This window comes from Lonchura striata, chromosome 1A (assembly GCF_050655825.1).
Source record: "Lonchura striata isolate lonStrDom1 chromosome 1A, ASM5065582v1, whole genome shotgun sequence".
Classification (NCBI taxonomy): domain Eukaryota; kingdom Metazoa; phylum Chordata; class Aves; order Passeriformes; family Estrildidae; genus Lonchura; species Lonchura striata.
In genome coordinates this window covers 22,283,107-22,310,199 of record NC_140741.1, presented here as the reverse complement: position 1 = coordinate 22,310,199, position 27,093 = coordinate 22,283,107, and the positions used below count along the sequence as shown (strand labels likewise).

At 37.9% G+C, this 27,093-nt stretch overlaps 1 protein-coding gene across 2 annotated transcripts; it reads right to left on the bottom strand.

Annotated features, from left to right (window-relative positions):
* Positions 1–1,965: 1,965 nt before the first annotated feature.
* Positions 1,966–10,859, bottom strand: SPIC (Spi-C transcription factor). 2 transcript variants are annotated; one of them, XM_085568912.1, is made up of 6 exons: positions 10,758–10,859; positions 9,329–9,355; positions 8,627–8,720; positions 6,864–6,976; positions 5,831–5,939; positions 1,966–2,531 (listed from the first exon to the last, which is right to left on the bottom strand). In XM_085568912.1, the coding sequence occupies exons 2-6, from the start codon at positions 9,329–9,331 to the stop codon at positions 2,104–2,106; spliced, it is 747 nt and encodes a 248-aa protein (XP_085425038.1). In that variant the 5' UTR covers positions 9,332–9,355; positions 10,758–10,859; the 3' UTR covers positions 1,966–2,103. The 2 variants fall into 2 exon arrangements, with proteins under 2 accessions (XP_085425038.1, XP_021392334.1); XM_021536659.3 differs by lacking the exons at positions 9,329–9,355; positions 10,758–10,859 and having other exon boundaries at positions 8,627–8,732.
* Positions 10,860–27,093: the final 16,234 nt, after the last annotated feature.

Genomic DNA, 27,093 nt, shown 5'->3' with positions numbered 1-27,093 from the left:
TCTTTTACATTCACTAAGCAATGCACTAATGGTCAACCCACGCATGCAGGTCTGTGATGTGACAGAAGATGTCAGATTGTAAGTAGTGTGGATTGGCCAAACTAAATGAAATCAAATTATTTTTCATCTGGAAGCTAAGTATCTCACCTGCTTTTGGTCTACTGAACAGCACACACATATCTAAGTGTTGTATAGGCCAGGCAAAATGGGGTAGTAAAATATGTTGCTGAAGTGCTCTGGTTCTGCCTCCTTCACAGAGTCTGTAAGGCTTTTGATGTCATTTTTTCTTGCAGGAATCCTGAACTCTAAATCAGAAAGATTAGCTTTATTTCTTTCTCACGCATCACCCTCAGCATGCCAGATTTATTTTGGAGAAGACACTGAGCTTCAGCTGTAGAACTGACCACTGTCCAGGGCAGTCAGCACAGAGCCGTGATCTGCTGCCATAATTTATCTGCTTTAGTTTGTGGGTTTCGTGTCACCATTGTGTCACAACACTCCTGTGTCCGCCACAGCTGGAACTGGACAAGTGGTGATTTCCAAAGGCACAGTGCTGCTTCTGCAGCATCTGCAGGAAGATGAAAAAACTGAACATGGTGGGGAAGTCAAAAAACCTAAAGGGACATTGGGAGAACAAATGACCTGGAGTCCTGCAAGGGCCACAGCCCCGGTGTGAAAAGCTGTCCACTGGTGCCATCTTGTGGGTCCGGAGCCACCGCCCATGCCAGAAGCAGAGCTCGCTCCACCGAGGTCCAAGCCCCCGATTTAAGTCTGAGTCCCTTTTGAGTGCTGTTGAACGTGCTTCATATTTCTAAGAGCAAACATTTTTCGTCTTACCGAAGTACCAACTCTAAACCTTGGATTTTTCTCAGGCAGAGTGCATTGCATTGCGTCTACCACATAAAATTACAGCCCTGTACAAGTAAACAGGACTCAGAGCAAAGGGAAACTATCATAGTCAGTGGGTTTCATCAAACATATCAGCCCACCATTTATACCTCTCCACAGAAATTATTTTTGTCTTTATTAATATCCAGACCTGCAAAATTAAGAACTTGGAACTGAACAGAATTGAATGGAAGTATTTCAGTACAAAAGACAACTCACATGGAGACACAAGCTGATCAGGTAACAGCAGTATGAGAAAAAGTAGGTTTATAGATATTATCCTGACATAAGGGTCCGCTACTCTCTTTTTGCCTAAATTTAGTTCTTCTTCCCCAGGAAGAGAGTGTAAAATAACTGAGCCTTTCAGCTACATTCCCATTTAGAAAAAGAGCTGGAGAAGTGAAATTTTATTTATAAAGTTATGACATCTAAAACAAATGGCAAAGCTATGTTTTTTAGGTCAGTACAGAACTGCTGGATAAAAGTGGAGCTCCTCATATTAATGGGGGAAGAACATGCAAAACTTAATGAAAAATTAATCAAAAGCACAATCCTTTAGTAATTCTCTCATGGTCCCAATGAATCCACTGCCAACAGTAAAATGTACACCTGGCAATCCTAATACCCCATGTCAGGATCTGTGCTAAGACGTGTTAATTTAAGTGATTAAGGACTAACAACTTGGTCAACAGGTGCACCCTCATGTGGACTCTATCACTCAGCCAGGCATTCAACTCAGAAAATGTACTTTTATAAAGAACACTGGTGAAAAAAACAGACAGTAGCTTCATGCAGTTGGCAAATCTCTTCCCTTTCTAGCTTAGGGATGCAGCAACCATGGTACAACATTACCTAAATTCTGATTGCAGATATGCATGAAACTTCCAGTGAGTGTTGTCACAATGGGATCTTTGATGTCCACTAACAGACAAAAGCCTTGATCCTATTCTTGAATATATAATCTTGAAACTACAATAATTCCTTTGATTAGCATCATGCAGAACAGAATGTGTTCTATAGCTGCTAGATTTCTTCAACAGGCAATGACTGTATATCACTAACTTCAAAAGGAAAAAAACTAGGCCAATATAATTTTTGACCCTTCCTCTTCATGTGTTTGTATGAGATCTTAAAGGAAAAGCTATATGGAGGGAAGAGTTTCTGTGCTGGAAAGTATTGCTGGATAACAAAGGCCTGTTCATGTGACAGGTAAGTCTAGCTGTTAGCATGCTGTAATGCATAACCATTGTTGTACATGTAATTATTGTAACTGGTCCAGTCATCTGTACACTGATATTCTTGATTAGACTGAATGTAGGGATGATAAATTGTTTCTTTTCCCAAGAAATAAGATGGAGCAAGTCTCTTTAAAACAACAGCACTGAACTGGTACGTCAGCTTCCTACGGATCTTAATGATTTCACCTGTTCTTCCATAATTCCTCAGTGCTCTGGCCATTTTCTGGTAAGTCATGATCTTGCGGTTTCCCTTTCTTTCTCCCCACAGTTCTGCAAGTTTCTCCTTGTTTTTGGAGACAAACTGGAAGACACCATTTGGCTTATCCACCCATTGGATGCAGCTTGCCATAGCTGGATCATAGAGAGTCTCATGGAGGTATTCAAATAGTCGAAGCTTTTTTCTACCTATTAAGAAATAAATCACAAAAGGTCAAAACAGAACTCGGTCTTCTTTTAAAAGATGAGCAGTTGTCTTTTTCCTGGAAAGGGTCTTACAGGCAAAAGCATAGCTAAACCTAGTATGCTGTTCCAAATGAAAAGATCACTATAAACTGTTCAGTGGAAAACCAGCAACAGCAAATGGGATCACAGAGATGTGAGCAACACAGAATCACAGGATAGTCTGAGTGGGAAGGGACCCAGAAGGATCATCAATTCCAACTCTTAAGTGAATGGCTCATACAGAGATCAAATCCACAACCTTGACATTATCAGTACCACACTCTGGTTCTGAAGGGTGTACAGATCTGTGGTGACAGAAGGGGATTTGGTCATTACCACATCAAGAGCAGGTTATGTGGGGATCATGACAAATATCTGGTGACTTCACTGTGTGGTAGGTCTCAGAAGTATCAGTTTCTAGACACATGCTGTGCAGATGCACACTCAAGGAACTCACATTAGGAAATTACATCCTCAGAGAGGGCAGGAAAGAGGTTCTGGACAGCCAGTCTGAATGTTTTTGAATAAATGGTTTCCCTGTTTATTCAAAACTCAGAGATTTTGAGATGGCTTAGTTTTGTTTGCTTTGTTTCAGGGATGTTTTGGGGATGCAAGGTAGTCTCTGATATAAAAAAGGGTAAGTAGGTGAGCAGGAAAAACAGGTTAGTTTTTAACCAGAAACTTCATGTAGTCAAGAAGAAGCTAGATCTTCTGGTACCCTGTGATAAAAATCTGTAGAAGTTCCAGTTTGCATTCCCATGCAGAAAAAACCAAGCTTGGTTCTTAAGTATTTGCCACTTATCTAAGTGCTTCTCTCCACAGGCTCAGTTCTTAAACTTCAGTTTCCTAGTGAGGCTTATTTAGTTTCACATAGATCTGGTGGATTCTCCTCTATGAAGTATTTCTAGTTCCCTTCCCAAAGCCAAGGGTGATCAAGCAGCTGCTGTAAGGAGGAAGAATTTAAGATTATCAGACAAAGAGGAACATTTTGCAGAAGAGAGAATCTATGCAGAAGAACATCTTCCACTTTAACCGAAGTGGAAATAAGCAGCTGCACCTAAAGTTCATAAAGTCTTGTCTTGTGTGGCTATTTTAAACTAGGAACAGGGGAAAAGTGACAGTTGCTAAGGAACACTGAGGTCAAGCTAAGACATCTGTCAGGGATGACAGTAACTCTGTATCTGGTGATAAGGAAAGAGGAGAGAAGTAACAGTCAGACTGGGAAGAAGAAGAGCCTGAAATCAGAGGTACTTTCCAAAAAAATTAATAAAGTTTCATAATCTAAGTAAAAATGGGCCTGTGGCTGGAAGTACATATTCTACTAGAAATACATATAGATCACTAAGAAGTTTAAAAGGAAACAGTGAAGGACACTGCCTTGTCACAGTGGACACATGTTAGTAGGTGACCCCCTTAGGCCCCCTCCAACATGAAATGTCCTACAAACTGATAGCACAACAAATAAGACCAAGGGAAAATCCATGGACTACTATGGACTAAATTTCTGCTGGAAAAGGATAATGTAGCCACGTCTGCAGCAGCACTTGATTTAGTGCTCTTTGGCCTCTTAGTTCATTGGTCATTTCTGCTCAAGTTTCTTGTGAGGTGATTGGAGACAAGCAGGTTCCTCCAGAAGGTGTTTTGGAGCATCTACATTAGATTTCAGTGCTGAATGGTCCTGAAGCCACCTAATTGCCTCAGGGAAATGCATCCAATTAAATTCTGAAGTGCCTCTCTTGACTGCCTCTACCCCACTGATCATTAGTTCAGCTCATGGAATGGTTTTGTCGTGACTGAACTGGACTCTTTTCAGAGGAAGCCTGTCTCAAAAGCTGCTTTCCAAAAGCATATCTACATCAGTGTACCCTTCAGAACTTATGACCAGCCTAAAGATTGCCCTAAGTAAAATTTTGTGAAACACTTTGAACACAGGATTTGGGCCCTCAGTGCTGATGGTTTTATCTACAGATCTATTCCTAAAAAGGCACACTGCTCGTTAGTGTACAGAAAACCTCTTATGTCTCAACAAGAAACTAGGAGGACTAAATTAATTTAGTATAGTGAAAATAGTCTCCCAAATCATAGTTTCTGGCAGGAATATCACCATGGGCACAAGGAAGTCTGTAAAAGGACACAAAATGACCCGATAAGAATAGTTAATCACTCTGCAAATATGTGCAGGTTGTCTTCTGGAAAAAAAAGATTAATGGTAGAGTAAAAGAAATAGGAAACAGGAAATGAAGTTTAACAGTACAGAAATTACTGAAGGTCAAAGCAGATACTGACATGTAGAATTCCCCAATGCAACACTGGATAAGACTTGGAAAAGCAACATTTCTGTATTTGAAAGGTTTTCATTTGCAATGGTGTATTTCAGATATCTGAAGTAGAAAACTGAGAAACAGAGGCTACTCTTCCCACCATCCCAAAGAGTCTATGGTAGCAATAGCAGTAGTATAGTAGCAGTAGCAGTAGCAGCAGCAGTAGTAGTATTAGTAGTAGTAGTAGTAGTAGTAGTAGCAGCTATTAAGCAACAGAGACCACAATGTTCAGCATCAATGGGCAGAGACAACATCAAAAACTGACACCATGTGGTTAAAGCTGAGAAAAGGGATTTCAAAAAACCAGCTAAATCAGGAAGCTTCTTGAAAAGGCCTCATGGTCAAAAGTAGGTACAACAGCTCAGAGCTGAAGCTGTGAAAATCTCATCCAGCAGTCACAGAAAGGATGCTGAGTCCCTCACCACTAAAAACCCAAATAATGAATGCAATAAAAAAATGGAGTACTGCAATGACAATGTCACACGACCAATTCTTGCAAAATAGATATCAATTCAAGTAAAGTCAAGCAGAAGGATCAGAAAAATAGCCATAAAACTGCACACTGGAAGTGACAAAACCTGAAAGGTGATTTGAAAAGCAAACTAAGAAAGGCATAAAGTCTGGTGTGCAAGAATATTCATGTATGTAAAAAACCTTTAAGAAAATCACTGCTTGTTGGGCTGCATGAAATAAAATAAGTGGTATAAATAGATGAAGATGTTATTGATAGCTAGATTTACTTCACTGCATCAGACTTCATCCTAAATTATTTGAAGTGAAACATATCTCTGGCTTCAGTTGTGTCCTAGTCACTAGTAAATGTTCACTTTTTTTTTCCTGTTGAAACTTTAAAAAAAATAGGCAAAGGAGAAAGCATGATTTGCCAAGAGATTTTTTTAAAGTAACATGAATTACACATCAAGATATGATCCCTTTACAGACCTTTCCCTGCTTTTGGCTGGCCAGGAGCAGCATGCATCGCTTGACTTTCTGGAGCATTCTGCAGTGTATGGTAGACAGTCTCATCTGCATAAAAATCCGCTGTACTGTTCTTCAAGAATTAAGACAATAAAAAGTTACTAATAGAGTACATTCTCTGAATAAAAAGAAACTTGTGGTAATTAATTGCCTGAAACCTTCAAAATGCAACTTTTCACCACCTTACCCATGGAAGACTTTTCTCAGCCAAGGCACTCAAGTGTAGTGAACCACTAACAAGCAGCACTAATTCTTGTCCAGGGGCAAGAGCTGCCTACCAGAGGAAAAGCTGAAAGGGAAAACAGCTTAACTGCTTCACCCTGGACCTTCAACCCTTTTGTTGGAACCAGAGCAGGAGCAACTTTCAGAGCTAGGAAAAGACAAGGGCCACCTGGACAGTAGCCTCTACAGACTGTAGTTCACATGCTGTGTTGTTGTTAATCTGCTGGGTAAAAATGGGCTTTTGTGGGGTCTGTTTCTCGGAAATTATCTCCCCTGTAATATTAATTTTCCATCACTCCTGGAGACCACACTACCAGTGCTTTTAAGAGTGCATATGGACTTTAAAAACTGAAGCTGTCCTCAGATAATGCTGGTCTTTCCAGAAATTTTAGAACAAACTGCTGTTGGAGAAATTAAAGTCATGGTTCTTTCTCACAGTGGCAGAAGCTACATCAGATTTTGGAAGTTGCTGTTCTATGCCTGTTCACAGGTAACACAAAGAAGCGTTTTGTCTTATAACTAATTCTCTAGTAGGTTTGCTTGTTAGTTGTCATGTCATGTGGTGAACCACAGAAGAGCATCAAAAGCAAACTGACTCCTGAAAAGACATTATTAATCACATTTTGCAAATATTTCCCAAGGCAGTTTCATCTGAATCATGCCTGGCCAGACTAAATTTCTGTTAGTGTTAGCATAATAATTTGTATCAGAAATCCCAAATAAGCAACCAGTCTCCCCGTTATGTCTGACTGTTATTGGAAATGAGTTCACTCACAATCATGTTTCTCCAGCTATACCCTTGCTCCTCCACAGATGGTGCTGGACAGTAACTGGGACTTGCTCGGAGGTGGTGGTGGTGATTGATCACAGTTAGGCAGTTTTTATAACCTGGGAATTAGGAGGAGGGAGCAAAAACCAAGTGAGCAAAAAAAAAGAAGGAAAAAAGAAGGAAAAAAAGAAAGAAGGAAAAGAGAAGAAGGAAAAAAGAAAGCTATAACAGCAAATAATTTGACATGGTGCTGGGACTGTCAAAAAGCATTTATCCTGTGGCTGCCTTCTAGATAATAAAGTGTCCAGAGCCAAAATGTTCCAAATCAGGAGGTTATCCAGCAAAATCTGTACTGCTGCTGCTGCACACACCCTTGGGCTGGTTTTGTTAGCCCTCAAAATGGAAAGCAATTTTTTAAAGATAAAATGTCAGATATTTTGTAGCATCATTAAAGTCCTTGGTTGCTGGATAACAGAGGGCCATACAGACCATGAGACATAGTGAATTGGATAAATATAGACTATAAAAATACACCTAGAAAGGAAAAGGGACTGTCAGGCAGTTCTGCAGGCCATCAGTACAATGCAAGTCGGAGTCTCCAATGGTAAATGAAGTAAAGGAGCATCAGAACATCTGCAGTGCCTGAAAGAAGGACACAGAAGGAACCCAAGAACTTGTGATGCTTAAAAGGAGAGTACAACACCAGACTAAAGACATTTGAAAAAATTACCCACTGCAGGTTATCAGAAGAAGATATTGGAGGGCATGGGTACATCTGTTGCAAGTGGAAATGTGGGTGCAGCTGGGGGCAGACTAAACACTGCAAGGGTTTAATAACTCCACCAGCCCTAACAATATATATATAAAGAAGAAGATTACAAGTAGTTTTATATCATGAATCCTTCAGCATGTGTAAATTACAAATGCAGTGGAGCCAAAATATTGTTAACAACAGCTGAAGATACTGCCCTACGGGTCTTATTTACATTTCAGTTTATAATAGATAATATGTAAATCAACTTCCTGATATGAAAGGCATTTCACACAAAAGACAGCAGGTATTTTTTTCTGGGCTTAGAGGGTTTGTGATGTAGCCTCCTATTTTCCTTTCCTTGCATTTCTGCTTACAGTGTAAAAACAAAAGCATAAATTTAAAATTTTATAGCAATTTAGTAACCAAAATCTTGCCAAAACTAGAACAATTTACAGCTTCCTTGCATTGTAGGTTTTGTAAAGTATACAACTCTTGAAGTCAAGAAAAACAGTTTTCTATTAATTATCCAGACTCAAACAATCCTTTCTGCATTAAAATATTTAAGGTTCATATATTAGTGCTCAAAAAAATTAAATGAGGAAATTAATTTTGCTTGCTGGTCTTTTTTTCTTTTTTTTTTTCTTTTGCATTGGGATTCAGGGCATAACAGAAGGGCATTTTGAGGTTAAAAACATTTAAACTGGAAAAGGCTGTTGCACAACAGTCATGTATCCTCTGACTATAAGAAAAGTAAGCTCAATACACCTGGGCTGCCGCTGGGAAGAGGGTAAATAGGGCCAGTCCAACAGTTTCCCTGTGCTGTGACCTGGAAGATATTCACCACACTGGGCAGTTCTCATGGGCAGGTGGAAACCCTCCAAATAATTTTCCTCCTTTTCATCCTCACAAGATATCCCATTAATCCACTTCTGGGGAACGAGTCCTCCACCTGTATGTTTCAAAAGGTGCTTTCCTGTAAAAAAGGAGCTGGGAAACAAAAAAGGGTGTTTGTTACCTGGTGGACACTGCATTTCTCTGTCAGAGTGCTGCTGCAGCACTTCTAGAGCATCTTCGAAAGCCTGGCCCAGCACGTCGTGGTCAGGAAAGCTCTGCAAGAACATTTTGCTGTCAAGACTCAGAAAAGACCAGGCTGGTTCTTTCAATGTTGTTAATCAGCTCATCCTAAATAAATACAGTGATGCTATAGAGTACACCTCTTCCTGGCACAGATTTTGGCAGGCACCAAGGGATCACCATAACCTTTTACTATTATGAGAAAGTTCTCACTCTTTGGAGGTCAGTGGGACAATTCACACAGGCAACATAACTCACTCTGTCAAATGTTTCAAGGTTCATTTCCTTAATTTACAGAAGGTGTTTACATAAAGGGTGTTACTGCTGGTGGAGAGTATTATAGTCTGTAATACAGAGATGTTTGTATCAACTGTGCAATATTGTTTATGAAGCCAGAGATATCTTTAAATAACATTGACATGACAAAAATAATGACACATAATTTCTGAAGCAGTTATGCAGAGAAAATGCTACACTATGCCATTATAGGAAACAATTGTAGATTTTCAGAAAACTGTTCATTATGATTTTAGAACACATTGTAAAAAGCAAAAGACACCCACAAATTTGAGTTTGACAGAGCCTTCTGCAGCATATTTGAAACACTCAACAATGAAAGGGAATATAGGTGTTGTAGACTTACCATTGTTTAGATATTGAGACTTGAATCCTGTTTAAAAGAACCAATATTTTTAATATTGTATGTTTCAAAACAAATAATAATTCTCTGAGCATTAATTAAAATAACTAAATGAAACAACCCAGTATTGTTTCTAGTTACAGAGTAAAATATTTTTAATAACACAGATAAAATGGATTTATTATTAGAAGATTATATTTAAATTAAATTAAATACTTGTGACATTGTAGTTTTTAAAATACAAGTTAGTTTTTGTTAATAAGTTTACAGTTTCCTTAATGCTACACCTTTATATTATTATCCACACAATTGCAAATACATTTTTAAAGACAGTATAAAGTAAAAATGTGTTATTTTAGACATTGAGTCTTAGTCAACATAACTTCTAATTTGCCCAAGAAAATACTGACCTACATTAAATGCATGTGTTTAAGTCCCTTTGGTTCACAACCAGTTGAAACAAGTTTAGAGTTTTTTTCTAATATAGATGAGCATATGACTGTATATGAACATACATAAATGCTCAGACTAATTGTGAGTCCCAGAAGCAAATCTGGGACTGTTTAATAAACAGTGTAAATTTACACATTTTCAGCCAGTTTAACATGAACAATATCACTCAGAAACATATCTTTAGTACCTCCTCTTTAATTTATATTTCTTAAAGAAAACCATAATCAGGTTTTGTTGCCTTGCAGATTTTTGTCCCCCATTATAATTTACATTATTATTTCAAAGCTGTAGACATGATAATCAATATACCAGTATTTTACATATTAAATACTTGATTATTGTGCATTATGTTTCAAAATACAAAGGAGAGATAAGATACATAAATATTACTGAGGAAGAATTTTATCCAACATTAACCATAAACATTCCAAACTGGGAATTTTGCCTCAGGTAAGTATGTTATAGGGTACAGTCAAAATTTGCAGAAGTGTTTTTAAATCTTGACAACTATATGGTGGAAAATCTTAGCAACTCACTGAAATCAGTGGAATATTTCTCTCTGAGTACAGTGCAATAAGTATTTGAATCATCAGATCCAAATCTATTCTAAAATCAGAATGGGCAATGTCAATCCTTTAGTTGCAATGGTGGCCACAGATTCCTGGGGCACAGGGCTATAGAAATTAAAGACAGGAATCTGCTTTGTAAAGATCCCCACATATTTTCCCCATAATATTAAGTAATTCCCTTCCCTTAAAGTGATTTTTTCTAACTCAGACTCCAAATTGATATCTTGACAGAACATCTACAGCCACCTCAATGCTTTGCAACATCTAAAAAGCACAAGTATAGGCAAGGTACTGTTGAATGGTCATACCATTTACACCAATGAATTCATGCCAAAGAAGAAAAAGGCACACCTTAAGTAATCTTCAAAAAATAAAAACAACAAAAAAAACCCCCAAAACTGGACACTTACCTAGAAATTCAGTTCCACACACAAGACAAGAATCTGTCTGGTTTTGGAAATGAAAGAAAGACTGAGTTCCCACAGCAAAGGACTGGCAAAGGGGCTGCATTAAATAGCTGATTTTAGGGAAGTGTTTTGCCTAGGGATTTTTTTGAGAGTATAGGTATAGTAAACTGCTGGCATGTCCCTTCATTCTGCACAAAAGAGGGTGATTTGTATGGATTTAAATAAAATTAAATGTTTTAAATATTGTCCAAAACGTGTTTTTTAAGCACTGGGAGAGATTCCTTTTGTCTATGGCACCTTCTAACAAATCTGTCACTGGTATCTTGGTAGGGTCAATCTAAGGCAAAACCCTACATCCCTCATCTGTCCCACATGGACTGCAGTGGATGTTGAGCTTTTATCTGAACCTTCTTGTTAGTTCAGTGTAAGAAGTGGACCAGACTAGATCTAAAAAGAAGAGGTTGAAGGAATTTCAGAGTTTTGCTTCAAAGCTCATGTTTGTAACCCATGCCTAGCTCTAAAACATTGACTGCAGCATTCATTCAGTACAGACTCAGACAAGCTGTAGTTGATGATCTGCCAAACACTTTTTGAGCTGCTCCAAGACATGCTGTTGCATCCTACAAGAGCAGAACTCTCTGGTTTTCAACTCAGTGCTTCTTATTGCTGACAAAATCTAGTCTGTGCCGTAGCTCTTTCCAGCCAAGTCTTTCAGAAGTACATTTTGAAGAATTTCCTCAGCAAATGCCACAAAACTGTTGTAAAAAAGTAATTACCTCTTAAATTATTTGTTTATATTCTCTCAACCAAGAACCTAGTCAAGAACTAGCCTGGTTATGAAAGCTCAATGAAACCTCAATTAAAGCAATTTGAATCCATCAACCATTTCTGCTGCCAATTTGCACCAGGATATCAGGATATCTTTTTCAGGATATCTTTTTTTTTTTTTTTTTTTTTTTTTTTTTGTGAAATACATTAATATATGTACATCTTTTTTTGAACTTCAGGTTCTATTTTGCACCACTTCTCTGGTCTGACTTGGGCCTATAACAGAGGGGACAAGGGGGGAATGTGACAAGGAGAGAAATAAGGGAATGAGGGAAAAGCAAAGCCAGAGGTCTTGGAGGTTCTCCATAATTGAGCAGCCGCAACACTAAAGAGATTGTGGCCTCCAGAGTGACCATAGTAGAGTAGAGGAAATTAGTAAGAAGGAAGCAGCCATGGAAGAAAAGGGTGAGAAACAAGGAGCAGCAGAGAGAAACCACAATGTCTTGACCCCAAACCCCTATGCCACTTATTGCCTCACTAAAGGAACTGAGTATAACCTGTGGAGATAACAAGAGGGGAGGAGATATGTCTGGAGTGCAGTTGAGCCTGGGAAAGGGGAAGGAAAAAGGTTTTAATGTTTATCTTCTTTGCTTCCCAATACCCAAATCAGAAACACAATATATTATAGCAGTAAGTTAAGTTAAATTACCAAAGTGCACAAGCAGTGCTGAGGGTGTGTAGCTGCTGGCTGGGCACAGTAAAAGAGGATGAAGGTCAAGAGAGGAAAGCTAATGGTTTTACCACCACTAAAATGATCCATCTTACCAAATCAAATTGCTCTGTCAGAAAGTTCTTGTTTCATATGAGAGGCTACACCAGAAGGCAGGCCAGCAAAAGGTTTGTTTTCAGAGGAAATGGGAGAGTGCCATACATGTCACAAACACACAGCATAAGAACAAGAGCCAATGTTGCCTTGTAGGGGAGTCAATGCCCATTTGTGCATTGACTCTTTGGCCCAACACAGCCTTAGAGCAAGAGCCCAGCCCACCTCCCTGTAAGTGTTCAGAAGAGGCAGAGGAAGGTGCAGCTGAGGACTGAGTGTCAGCTGACATTCACTGCTCACTCCTCAACACATCACAGGGCAGCCAAGACTGGCAGCACGAGGACCTCTACTAAGTCATACTATTAGAGGAGAAAGCCTCGTTTGATTTCTGCATTGAATGGGAGGATGGATTCCAGATAGAAGTCTGAGAAAGAGACTTACTCTTCACATCTTAATGTCTCAAACAATTGATGTGCCTGATAAAAAAATTTAAGTATCTGTTAGAAACCACAACATCAAGCTATTCTCCTTCCTCCATGTTTTAAAAATAAACTTCAAAGAACAGAATTATTGTTTAAGTTTTAGAACTTTCTTCTATCTCTGCTTGTCTTAAAGGATACCTCACTGTGATGGTACAGTAGAAGCATTTTCACACCTGAATAAAACCCAGAACTAAATAGTGGACTACAGCACCTATCAGAGAGTTTGAGAAAGCATAAAGATTCTTGAATGAGGCATTGTTCATATACAGACTAAAAACAAGTCTTGTCCTTCCTAAAGAAATTTAAAACTTGAAATGGCAAGTTTTCTCACCCAGCATTTGTAGATTGCTTGAAGTTTTTTCAACATCAGGAAATTTTTAACTGCCCAAATAGACCCCTCAAAACAGAGAGCACTTCATAAAAAATATCCTGAATGTGACAGCCACAGAGATTTTCTGTGTTTCCATACTTGTTCTGGCCCTTGTCAGATGCCTTTGCCACAGCTCTTCCGGTCAAGCAGCTCTGTAACAATCTTTGCCTTGAATCCACATGTAGATTTACAATAATTACACCACCACAGATATTGTCTCCCTGCAAGTGGAAAAGTTGAGGGATCACATGGCTGTGCTACCTCCTGAGTCTAACCATGCTGACCAGTGAACTTCAAAATCTCTGCCATTATGCTCCATTCAAGGCTCACAAGAAACTGGAAAGTTTCTTGCAGCAAGGATGAAGCCTTTGCTCTATGCAGGAAGAACAGGGATCAACACATGGAGAGGCCTCTTTTTTTACATGTAGTATGCAATGATAATCTAGGCATTAATACCTCACAGTGAATGAGTCTGCAGTCTGAACTTGAAATTTGTGAACTCAGAAAATCCCTGAATTCACATTCCCAGCCCTGGAATATGAAGAAAACTTGCCTTTAAAAATATCGAACAAAACAACTAGAATCAAACCTCCAAACAAACACAAAAAAGGAAATAAATGCAGATTTTTACTAGCCTCGGTACTATTGTTTACCATGATTTTGGTCAGATAATTTAGTATGGAACATATACATGCAAACACATACAAAAATACCCCAAACAAACTGAAAGGGAAACATAAAAACCAACAAAAAACAATTATAGCGTTATATCATATTAGCAAATCAGATTATGAAACTGACTTTAAAAGTCTCCCGTTTGTGTTGGAAAAGTTCAGTCTATACATAAAATCACATAGGTTTTTTATTATTTCAAATACCAAAAGATGAGGATGTATCATAATTTCAAAGTTTCACTTGCCTTACAAATAATACTACAAATGGGAAACTCTCTGCAATGCAAAATATAGACTTTTATTGTAATTGATGGAGTTGTAGTATTATTTCTTTAGCCGGTGGAAATTGGTATAGATACACCAAAGCCAAAGGATCAGTGACGATTTCTGCAAACAGAGGATGACACCACTATTATGTTCACTACAGTAAGGGGAAACTTGCAGTGCCAGCCTTAATGCTGCACATACTTCCCTGGATTCCTGATTTGGTTTAATTTTTTGTCTACCTTATAAAACATTGCAGTTGGTTACCAAAAGAATGTAATTTTGGCATTTAAATTCCCGTAAGAGCTCTTTATAGTAATTTACTGGGCCTCATTATTTCAAAGAGCTTTGCCTAAAAATTATCACCAAGTATATCTCATGTGTGAATCTTTTTACCTTAAAATAGACAAAAGATATTGAAAATGTTTAACAAATTTAATTTTAAGCCTAAAATGAGAGATTATCTCCATCAGACTCACTTCCTTACCACTAAATATGAAACATTTGCATATCCCATTGGAGGCCAACTCAATGTGGATTGTAAGTTATGATCCAACCTTAATATTTATTTATTTGGGTAGCATTAGATCTGTAATAGATTTCACTAAGAACCATTGAATAATTACAGTCATAAAATTAGACATTTGGATAAATAATTGCAGATGTTTATTCAAAGCATGGAATTACCTCTTCTAGGACTTAAAATGAGAAGAGCAGCATGGAAGCTGAAGTTGCATGAGTGGGCAGATCAGCTTTACAATGGAAAAACCACTTCTAAAGCTAGACCATCTTACAACTAGAACCAGTGTATTGGTCCAAATGCTCATGTCAGCAAGGCTTCTCAGGGAGCTTCTTCTTTGGCTTCATTTAACCAAAGGAAGTGAATTTCTGATGGGGAACTCCGTTGAGATATAAAACCAGAAACCACAACAGAAGCACAAGGAACTAATAACAAAAAGTGCATTGGGGAAAAAAAACAAGAACCAGCCCTAACTAAAAGAAGACTCTGAAGTAAAATATGAACAAATAATTTTGATTAATTTACAGGTATAGTGAGGTACTGTCAAATATTGGGATAAATAAGACACAATAATACTTCAGCAGAAAACTATCAGAGCAAGATGGGAATAATATGACAGTATTTCATAAAACTAACAATGAATAATGGGAAGAGTTCTACTCTAGCTCTTTCCAACCCAAACCATTCTATGATTTGATGATTAGGAGGTGAGCCTGATAAAGGATAAAACTGAAAGTCTTTTCCTGAAAAAGAAAGCAGATGGAAAGAACACAGTTTTTAAATAACCCTTAATAATGAAACTGGGGAAGCCAAATAGAAACTAACAATTTTCCAAGTAACTGAGCTATTTGTGGAAGAAACATGCTTTCAGATTCGATGGGCACTTAAAATCACACAGGATTAATTCAACACTCCATTTAAATTCCATTCCCCCTAAACCATAAAGCTGAGAGTTGAAAAATGTTAAGTCTAGGTGACAGAGCCCTTTCAGCTACAAAGAATGGAAAGAAGTAATTGTGTTAGTTTCTGGAAAAGCTGGAAAGAGAGACATATAATAACTGCTGTAACATCTGCAACTATTTAGAATTAAAGACCTGTAGTAGACATATAGAAGCAAATAGAATAAATGTAACAGAGTTCTAACATTTTTAAGACAACATACATCCCAAGTTCAGGCACACAGACCACATAAGCATCTATTCAAGCACTGCATCTGTTGATGCACAAGCACTTCCTGTTGAACAGGAAGAAAAATCAACTTTAATCATTAAGCAGGTCCTAAATTATCTTTAAATCCCCTGGAAATTACCAGCAATGGAGGAATATGCCCATAAGAAAAAGTGGTGGAAGTAAATCAACGGGCCAGCCTGAGATCCCCAAGTCCATTGAGGATTGAAATAACAAGTACTATCAATGAAAATACTGACATTATGAATTAAAATAATACAATATTACTTTTAGAATACAAACTGACCTCCACCTGAAATGAAATTCAACAATCTACAGGATTATAGCATAAGGCCTATGAAGTGTGTTTATTTCACTTATAGCTTCAAAATAAGCAGAAATTGTGTGAAACAGTATAAAAGGAATAAATTTTCACTTTAAAAAGTAGGAAATTATAAGTTTTCTGCATCATCTTTTACAGAAAATTAATGATTTCATCAGAAGAACAAGAATTAGAAAAACCAACTGTATATTGGCATTAACCTCTTCAAAATTATAAAGAGAAAATATTTAGGGCTTTTGACCAAAGCATGAAATATTACATAGGAGTTTTTCTACAGCTATTCCTGCTGCAGGTACTTTTGTATTAAATAATTATAAATAGGGTACCCTGGCAGGCTGGACCAAATTCTGGCACAGGCAACAGGAAGGTCAGCTGCCCTTCCCAGGCAGATCCACTGCAAAGCAGATTTTTTTTCTCCTATTTTTCCCAATTTTTTTTTCCTATTTTTTCTCTTAAAGGAAAATGTGGAATCACGTTTTCACATCACCTCCATGGAAGTTTCTACCATACTACATGACTGGTACCACAAAGTTAAGAAAAGATTTAAGCATGCAACTACTAAAAGCAGAGCTGTTTGAGCCTCTGACAGAATCTCCATTTTCAAGGACAGACATTTACATTTACTCCCACCAGAGAGTTGGGCAGATCTTCCCACACAGGGCTGAAATGAAAAATATTAGTCAAGACTTGAAAGCAGGTCAGCTAGAATGAAGGAAGCTGTAAAGCTGTGAGAAAGATGGTAATAAATAGTTGTGAGAGGTAACCAGTTGACAAAGTTCACTTGTGAATGTAAAAATATATCAAATGCTCTCGAGTCAAAGTAGTTAGAATACAAAAACTATTAATAGCCATTTTTGGTGTTGTAATTGTTATATAACAAAAAACAAAACAAAACAAGAACCCAGCATATTCTGTCTTTGAAGGAGTAGAATGATGTCAGATTTCTGCCAGAATTGTAGAATAAAAAAAAAAAAACCTTAAGGAACTGCAGAACAGCAAAGGAAATTCTTTAGAAATAGAATTCCTGTCACTACTAAACTCTGAATGTGACTGAAAAACAGCTGTCCCAAATAATGGGTTTTTATGCTTTGATGAGACAAACAGTGATGTGGGCATAAAGTGCTATGACTAGCAAATTATGCTTCCTATATTATCAGGAAAAGGCTGAAGAAGTACTTAGACTTTGGGGATTTTTACAAACTGATGATAAAGAAATCCTGTATCTTGACAGTAAGGTGGAAGACATGTCAGTAAAACAGTTTCCTGGCCTGGAACTTTTTTTTGAAAGAGGATTTTCCAAAGCTGAGTGGTTTTTAATTTTAAATTTCAAATGAAACTGTCATTTAGCAATGGCTTCACACGCTTTTCCAATGCCATTTGAGGTTCCTGCATTTTAAATTATCATTGGATTCAACAAAAAAAGCAAGAGGCCTGGAAGTTACACCACACCTTGTCTTAGGTATGTCCTGAAAATGTCCTCCATGGAATTCCCCAAAACCACATCTACGGGATCTCAGTGAGTTTAGCTCACTTGCGTTTTATGGGATGTATCTACTAAAGGCAGATACACAAGAAAATTTAAAATAATTTAAAAATCAAGACAAGGAATCCTTGAGAAGCTAAGGATCATGACTTGTTATTAAGCTGTTAGGCAGTCAAGTGCATAATTCAGTCATACATTAAAATCTTCAATACAGGAAGGAGAGGTTTTGATTTATAGAGACTTTTTTAAAGATCACTTCAAAAATATTTAGAGCAAGGGACCGAGTTCTAGAAAACATTCAGCTATAATCTTAAATTCACATGTAATTGGAAGCATATTTTAACTTAAAACTGATCAGGTGCTTAACATGCCTGGGCAAGCTGAGCTCCTGATTAATGAGTGGTAAGAGGAAATGCTTTGCATTATAGCTCCCCAAAAAGATGTCAAGCACCTTCCAGAAAAAAAATATAAACAGGATTCCAGACAATGCAGCCTGCAAGTTACATTGTTAACACAATACCTCACAGGAGAATGACAAACATGCCACATCAATCTTCAAATCACATTATATTTCTCACCTGCCATACTTATCTAATTTTAAGCCAAGCTCTTAACATTACCTCTTTAAAAATGTATTGAACAACTTTCAGATTCAGGGAATACAGCACCTATTCAGTAAAATTAAGTGCAACACCAACATTACATATTTCACATGCACACCCTAAGAGGTCAAACTTTACTCCATCCCTCATCAGGGACTTATAACAACTTGGGTTTAGTCTAAATATACATTGAAAAAGGTCTGTAAACACAAATAATGACAGAAATAATGGAGTAGGTGTTATGTTTTTATGCCACTGCGTGTCTCACATTAAACATTTGCTCAGTGTTAACTTAAATGCATGGGAAGTAGAATGTCCTTGTCCTAAAAAACATCTTCTTTAAGACTCTCTATTTATGCTGTTGCTTGGATGCAGGAAATGTCTTGGTCACAGTACAGTTAAATAAACACTCGCAGTTCACTCATAGTTCAAGAACTTGGTTTTTTTCTGCTCTTTCAGATCAACTTTATCTTCTACTGACACCTGGACAGTGCTGAAACCTCACAGGATGAGTTTGACTGGAACACAGGCAGGAGAAGGGATAAATCTGGGAGAAAGCAGTGCCAGAACAGTAGCAAGGATTGCTGTGTAGGACACCCAGAAGGAAACTGCAACTGATAATGAGAGAAGCAGGAGATGCTGGGAATTAAGGCTGAGGTCATTGTAATTGGGAGGTGACTGCACAGACACTGGCTCTGAACTCAAGTGGTCAGTGGAATCGTGGGGAAATGTGGCAGAAGGTGATTTAACCAGGATTTGAGAAGAGAGGATTGGTGCCTGTTTGACAAGAAGATAAAATAAAGGCTGAGATTCATATAGGAATCAGCACTAATTTTGTGAGGCCTGACTGAAGAGCATGGGATTGGGGATGAGAAGCTTGGACCAATATATCTTGAATTGAGGGGGCAAGAAGAATAGAAGCCAAACACAGTGGAAAAGAAGACTGAACTTTGAAAGATAAGTGAAGAAGGGAGTAAATGGAGGGGGAAGGACTAATGCCATCTTTCCACTCCCAATCTCCCAAGACTACAGTGAAAGCCAAGATTTTATCTGGACTCAGAATACTTCCCTGCTGCAGCAAATATTGGTGAAATTCTTCAGTGAAGCAAGAGGACAGCAATCTCCTATTGCTATCACCTCAGCAGTTAACTCAAATGGTGGAGGTGCAGGTGGCAGACTGAAGGGAATTTTTTTTTTATGTTAGGTTTTTTCCAAATGTTATTTTTGTTAACTAAAGCATCTGAAAGTGAGGCATGAGGGATCCTCTTCCAGGAGAATATGGGGATACTCAAAAGGCAGAAAATATCAAATCAAAACATAATAATCTCCCTTTCCTCCTCCATGGCTTTATATTTTAACATTTTCCTTTGAAGGCCCTTATTTTTTAATGTACATGGAATAAATTTTGCCCTAATAGTGAGTGGTTCTGCTCAGTAAATGAGACTATCACACGCAGAAACCCTGTTGCATCTGTTGCAGAAGTTATAAACTGTCTGGTGAACAAGGAAGGGCGAGGATGCTCTCAAAGTTAGAGCAGCTGAATGCTACCCTGGAGAAGTGGGTTTGGGTTCTGAGCCTGCTTCTACCACAGAGTTCCCAAATGATGAGAGGCAAGTCCCTTTGAGCAAACTTTCACAGGTGGTCTCTTACTGTGGGTTCCTCATTTATGGGACTTCTGACTCGAGACCCCACCATCAAGTTTGCAGAAATGCTGAGCAGGACCAGCTGCAAGTGTAGTCACAGAGCGCTGGCCTGACCCCACAAACTGTCCACAAATGCTGAACTCTCCAAAACAGAGTTCTTGGGTATAATAGATCAAATACACAAAATTAGTGGGTATTTTCCAATTTAATCTCATTGTGCCATCATCCCTGTAAAGTAAGGATAAAAATTGTCTTCACATCACAATGCACTTATAAATGTTTTAGTCCTTATGTAGCATTCACACATTGTAAGGGAGGAAGTATAGAAAAATCTATAAAGAGGTTAACAATTCTGTCTTGAAAGAAGTATTTGACTATGTAGTGGATAAGGCTTGGGGATGCAGTCAGGATTGAAATCCCACTGGCTGATTAGTCACTCAGAGAGCACTGCCTTTTTATGTACTGAATGAAAGAAAGAACCTTGTAGCAGAAACTGCTGGTTATCATGTCATAATAGCACCACAATGCAAATTAAAGTTCTACAGTCAACTTAATTTGGCCATGTTGTAATTAACTTTTGTTGCAATTAACTTTTTGATTACTTTATTTGCAATCTTAATATCCTTTTGAAGAAGATTTCATGTGTGCCAAGACATAAGGACTGGAGATTTTTACTAGTCTGTTACTGTAGAATATAGTTTCATCTTCCTTTAAAAAAAAAAATCAGGGGCTTCACCAGAGGTGCTTTAAAAGCAGCAATATTTTTTCCCCAAAAATATTTTGAAGACTTTTGAATCTGAATATATTCATATAAAACAACATTTAAAAAATTGTAATGAACTAAAAATTCCTTTCCCTCAGTTCTTAGATATTCAATATTCATCTCTAAAAATTACTAATACAACAAAATCTCTGAATAATTAGAAGCAAAAAACACATAGAGCATAATCCAGAAAGCTGTAGGAAGGGGAATCTTTGGGAAACAACAAATACATTGCTAGTGTTCCATTTGCAAAATGGTCTGGGCTGATCTTGCTTTGTGGAAACTCCAGCTGGTTATGGGATGCAGGTGGAGCTTGAAAGATGCCTGTGGCTAAGAAGCCAGAGAGTTGGTACATCTGCTTTCCATATTTCATGTTTTCATTCATTTTCAGCAGCCCTGTGACTTCTGACACAAACATAACATAAAATATCTTGATATGTGTAGTGCAAGATCAAGCAATAATTTATATACTGATGAAGAAAAAGAGAAATAAGGTATTTTTCTCTTAATAAGCAAAATTAAAAGCAGAAAATCCAGATGTCTGTATTTCCCTCTGTGTGTCATTTCAGAGTAACCAGACTCTCACTCATTACTATATACCTACAGTTAAATATTAGGCATCAGTGATAATAAATCCCACAAGTGGCCTGTCAGACTTCTTTCTTCTGCTTTCTAAGAACACAAAGACTGATATAAAAAACCCATTTGCTTGAGAAAATTACACAGACCAGTAATAACTTGGAAACTGAAAGGCACCAAATGAAAGGAAAATAAGCCTGAAAAAACATCATCAGCTTTGATTAAAATAATCACTGTTGCAAGTACGGAATTCCCATGAGAATGCTTGGAAATTGTAAATCATAAATCTACTTTTAGAAGACTTATATGACTCAATATAATGCTTATTGCAAATCAGTTCCTCTTTTTTTTTTTTTTAATGGAGTTTAAATTTGCTAACATACAGTAACATGATTCTTGCAGAACAAAAGCAGTATTTCCACTGCTACATTTCAGTAGTGTCCTGGTTCAGGGCAAATTTGGGGGAAGAGCCCCAAAAGGGTTCCTTCAGGAAAGTAGATTCAATTGGTCCCTCCCCACAACCAGTTCGGGAAAGATACCTCTTTGGAGAAAAAGTGGAAAAAAAAAACCCTGTTTATTAAACAAGCAAATTTAAACAATATTAAACAATAAAACTTCTTGCCACTCCAAGAGAGAGACAAACTCAGAAAGATCCCCTGGGTTGCAGCTGGGCTCACTCAGTCTCTGATCAGTCCCTCCGGCACTGGAAATGCTGCGGCCCAGGCCCAGCCACTGGGCCACCGGCACTGCTGCTCTCCTGGTGTTCATCCAGAGCAGCTCCAGAGAAAGGGAAAAAAACACAGTCCAGGGAACTTCTTTGCCTCAGCTAGCTAAAACTAACTAGGAAAAGAAGGAGAGCTCTGTGTCGTTGTCTGTCCATCAGCAGACACTCAGTCCAGGAGCAGGAATGTGGAGGAGGGAGTGCAGTTCTTGAAAACAAACTCCGCGCTTCTTCCCCCCGTCTTTCACTCCTGGAACAAGTCTTAAAGGTGTAGAACTTATTATTCAACATAAACAGGGCAGATGATTGGGGATAAAGGCATCATACAGTCAACCTAGAACAAGTAGACATATTACTTTTATTTTGAGAGTCTTTTGAAGGTGTTACACCAAAAATACACAGAATGTATTTTTATACAGAAATTATAAGATACTACATAGGTAGATTGCCCTTGTGTGACAAGAGGGTTAAAAAAGGGCTAAAAGCAATTCAGCTGACAGCCATGCTTGTCATGCTTGCTCTGTGTCCATGTAGAACACTTACCTTGCACAGATCTACCACTGATAATTTATATTAGCCAGACTATCTTACTAGCTGGATGGGTACCCAGGAAAAAAAAAAAAAAAACAACAAAAAACCTCTTTCACGTCTCATCATTCAACAAAAAGGACCAAAAATGCAGAAGACTTCTCTGAAATTATGCTTTTTTTTCCTACACCAGCAGTGAACAGTGTGTAACAGATCATATTGGCTTTGGTCCTACTGGAAATACTATTCTGCAGAATGTCCTTTATCTGATGAATATCTCTGAATAAACTCCCATTTCACTGCTACACTTCCAGTTAAACTATACACTCTTGAGTATAATGTGATCTAAGAGTGGTCTCCCTTTACCAAGCCTCTGTTTGAATTGTTAATCTTAGGCAGATATTTAAGACAACATGTACATCCAGTACATTGTTGCAAGAAGCTTTTGAAAGCAGCTGATTGTTGCTTGCTTTTGATGAAATCCTTTGCTCCTCCTGTTTATCCCGTGCCACCACAAATAGCTGCTGCTGGTCTCCAAATCAATACATGGTGACATCCTGGGTGATGTGTCAGTGCACGAACATTTATGAATTTAGCTGATGAACACAGAGAAAAGAAAATTAACTCATAGAAGAAAAAGCCACAAGACAACCTTGGGAGTTTTCACTGCAACAAGGAAGTTTCAACGAAAAGTAGGGACTAGCAGCTGGAAAATAAAGCTGGACGTTTCTGATTTCTTGCAAAAGCAGTTTTAAGTTTGTTTTTTTTTTTTTTTTTTTTTTTTCCAATCAGTTTAACCTTATAAAAATGACAACCATCTAGCCATAATATAGCAAGGGTTTTTTGAGCTACTATGTGCAGACATAGCATTTTCATTCATAAGTATTGCCTGATGTCATGAACATATCTCTTCATAGAGCTGATAGAGGTTAATCCTTACCAATGGAATTTCATATTTTGTCCAGCAAAGGATAAAACACCACATGATGAGGGCAACTTTTGTATTGTTGCTAATTGCAGTGCAGAATGAAATGTGACAGGATTCAGTAACTGTCCTGGTCCGTGACAAGTTACTTTTTATTTTTTACTCCCAAGAAACTTTGAAAAAACTTTGAAAAACAGTTAAGTTAGGTCTGAAATGTTAGGTCTGCATGCATGATAAGCAAATCATACAAAGATAAGTGGTTTGGTGGCAATTCCTACGTTAATGAAGATAGAGTTGATGTTCACTATCTGTCAACAGGGAGGTCACTCCCACCTGAAAGTGGAATGCTTAAAGAAAGAATTAACAGATACATTGAGATTCAGTTTGTTAAAACTGTAGATAATACAGACAGTGGATAATACAGGAGCAAATGCAGGAAAAACTGCTGCAAGATCAGCAATAGGCTTCTGACTTCGGCCAATTTACTGCTCATTTGAGGATCACTGTAGATTTAAAGAGGCTTCTTAAGATGTTTCTGAAAGGCTGAGAAAGCCAGTGTACAAGATTATGGGTATATGTGAACACATTATCTTTTTGAGAGTATGAAAAAGAACAAAAGCATAAGGCTTACACAATAAACAGACATTTACAGTGGCACAAGCAATAAAATGTTCAACAGAATAAGACTAGAAGTGTGCCAGTGACAAATAACAGCATCATTAACTGTAGAGTGAATTTTCAGCCCCAATTTTTTTTTATTTTCACAAGCAAGACCTCTTGAAACTTATCTAATTAACCAAACTGTATGCAACACAATTTTTTGCATATTATATTAGGCTGGTTTATTATTATAAAACAGACAATTCGTCCTAGATGCTGCCCAGACTATGTGCTTGCCTGTGAAAATATATGTTTACATTTGTATCCTGAGGCAAGAGCAAAAAATGAGGATTTATCCTTCTCTTTGCAGAGTCTGCAAGATCCCTGGGACAGCCAACAGCCCCACAGTCTGGTGCTTTTCACATACTGCAACAGAACTGAGTTTCCTGTTACTTGCTTTCAAGTTGTGGGTGCATGTGTTACCTGTGGGATGGCTGATTTTTAGGTTAACATGACACTAGGAGACTCTTGGGATGGTAGCTGTAAGGTCCATATGCTGTCAATTAGTACAGATTTCAGAAACACTAGCTGTAGGTGAAGAAATTAGAGAAGTACACAGAAATAATAGGTTGATGGAACTGATTACAAGTATACAAGACCAAAGACTGCATGGCCTTCGTATACAAGACCAAAGACTGCATGGCCTTCAAATAAAACAATCAAAACAAATCTGAGCAAAGACCAAATTAAATGTGGAATCCCAACATATCAATTATTTGGAATAAAATTTTACCCATTTTGATGAAGGTGGATGGGACACCTGTATTTAACCCAGAAAAGGAACATATATAAATTATATGTGTTTGATGAACAGCAAATACAAGCCATAATAAACCAGCCAGTTGCAGACAAAAGAATGGAAAGTTTAGCTGTGTTTAACCATGTTGCCAGACCATCAGTGGGACAACAACTAACCCTCAATTGTGTGTTTAAATGTAGGTTGACAGGCAACCAAAAACAGCTGCAAGCAAACATATCACACTTCTGTCTTCTTCTGCCCATTTTCTTTACATCTCCCACAACAGACAATACAAAGCCAGGAGTTTCACCATGCTAGCTGGAAGGAAGACTGAAATACGTGGATGGGGTGGGAAGTGGAGGCATCATGCACCTAGCAACAATGGATGTTTTAAAGATGCATATGAAAATTCACAGGAAAATCATTAAATTACTACATTTTGAATATTGATGCAAACAAGATTAAGAAATGATGCCACAGTTCAAATTAACACAACTATCCATAAATTGTTCCTAAAAATAAAGATGTCGGTCTAATGACTGACATCTGCTAATTTCTAAAGTAAAGTTTTCATAGCGCAATACATCAGATTTTAACAAAGGTGGCTCACTAAAATTGCAGTACCTAAAGTCCCACAGTTATGAAAACTCCATGTGGTCTGAGTTCAGCAGCTGTTTAGAAGCTTTAGGAACTGCTTAGAGGGAGTTTATTTCAGGACCAATGTGCACAGCAGTCATTACTGCAGGTAGAGCAGCTCATATGCAATTATGCTACAATGACATTTAAGAAAACAGCCTTACCTTTAATTACAGTATTTGAGAGATGAAGAGGAGCCACTTTCCTTAGGTGCCCTTCATGGCTAATGGCAGTTAATTTTATAAATTAAAATTGACTTTTCTGTTAGCTGATAATTCTTCTTCTGAAGAAGAAAGTACAATTTTGCTTATATATAATTCATAGGTGGGGAAGTTGTATCAAATCAAAGGGGTACTTTTATTCTTCCTGAGGAACATGCCACAAAACAAGCTACAAGAAACTTGTGTGAGAAATAATAATTTATGATTTATTTTGGGTATGAATTCAGACTTGGGAAGGTGCTGTAATTCAAAGGCATCTCTGCAAACCCTCTCTCTGCATCAATCATTGCTTGTTTTCATACTTTTACTTTTGTTCTCCATGAGAAAGAGACAGAGTTATAGCTCTACTCCACAGCCTCAAAAAAACTCACTCAGGAGTTCCTGCAGAGCAGGAACAGCCATGTGAACTTCCCTGTGATACACATGCCAACATTTTGGAATGAATTGCAATGGTGTAAAGCTACCTGAAATCACCCCTCCAACCCTGATCTTACACTGCTCTTCTTTCTTGGTACTCCTCTCTACATAATGTTGACATTGGCATAGTCATTCATTCCAATTTTATCATTAAAAAATCACCATATTTCTGCCAAATGAATGGGGTTTTTTAGATGCATGAGGAAAGAAACTCTGAAAGGAAGATACAATTGAAACAGCTACCTGGACAGTACAGTGATGTTGGGACAGATCTTTAAGATGTAAAAAGTTGGGAACTGGTTTGATAGGATGGATTTTGGGTCAGAAAAAGTAAATAGATGCTAGGGAGAATTAGAGTTATTGAGTACAATGCTGCTTCAATGTTTTTTATGCTAAAGTGTTCCCTGAGTTTTGGTTCAGTCAAGACATCTCCCACTGATGGGGCACTTATCTAATGCATCTATCCAGTAATTTAAGACCATTAGACAAAACAGCAAAATAAGGAGGCTTCCACCCATATTCTCTTTCAGTGATGAAACAGCTGGATTTGGGTTTGGACCAGATGACCTCCTATGGCCTCTTTCCACCTCAACTGTTCTGTGATACTGTCAATCACTATCAGTGGTGTGTGATCTCTCTCTTTAAAGTGCCTTACCACCAGGTGACCGTCAGTGACAAATGTGACCATCTGCAGGTCTGCCCCTCAAGGAAAGACTGTCTTAAGGAAGAAAGGATGACAAAGACACTCCAATCTACGGAATTACTTCCACAGAACATGTGACGCTCCAGCCTCTCATGTTGTCTCCTAAACATTTGTTGATGGCCTGTCACAGGCAAGCTACAGATAGATCTCTGTGAAAGAGTACCTGTACTCTGGCTGAGTAGAGCTGGTTTTCCATTCAGTGCACTTTTCTAGATTCTACTTTTTGTCATTTCCTTCCTGATCTCACAGGGCAAGCAGGAAGTAAGATGAGGCAAGGGGAAAGGCACAACTAGACTGGCAAAAGAAGA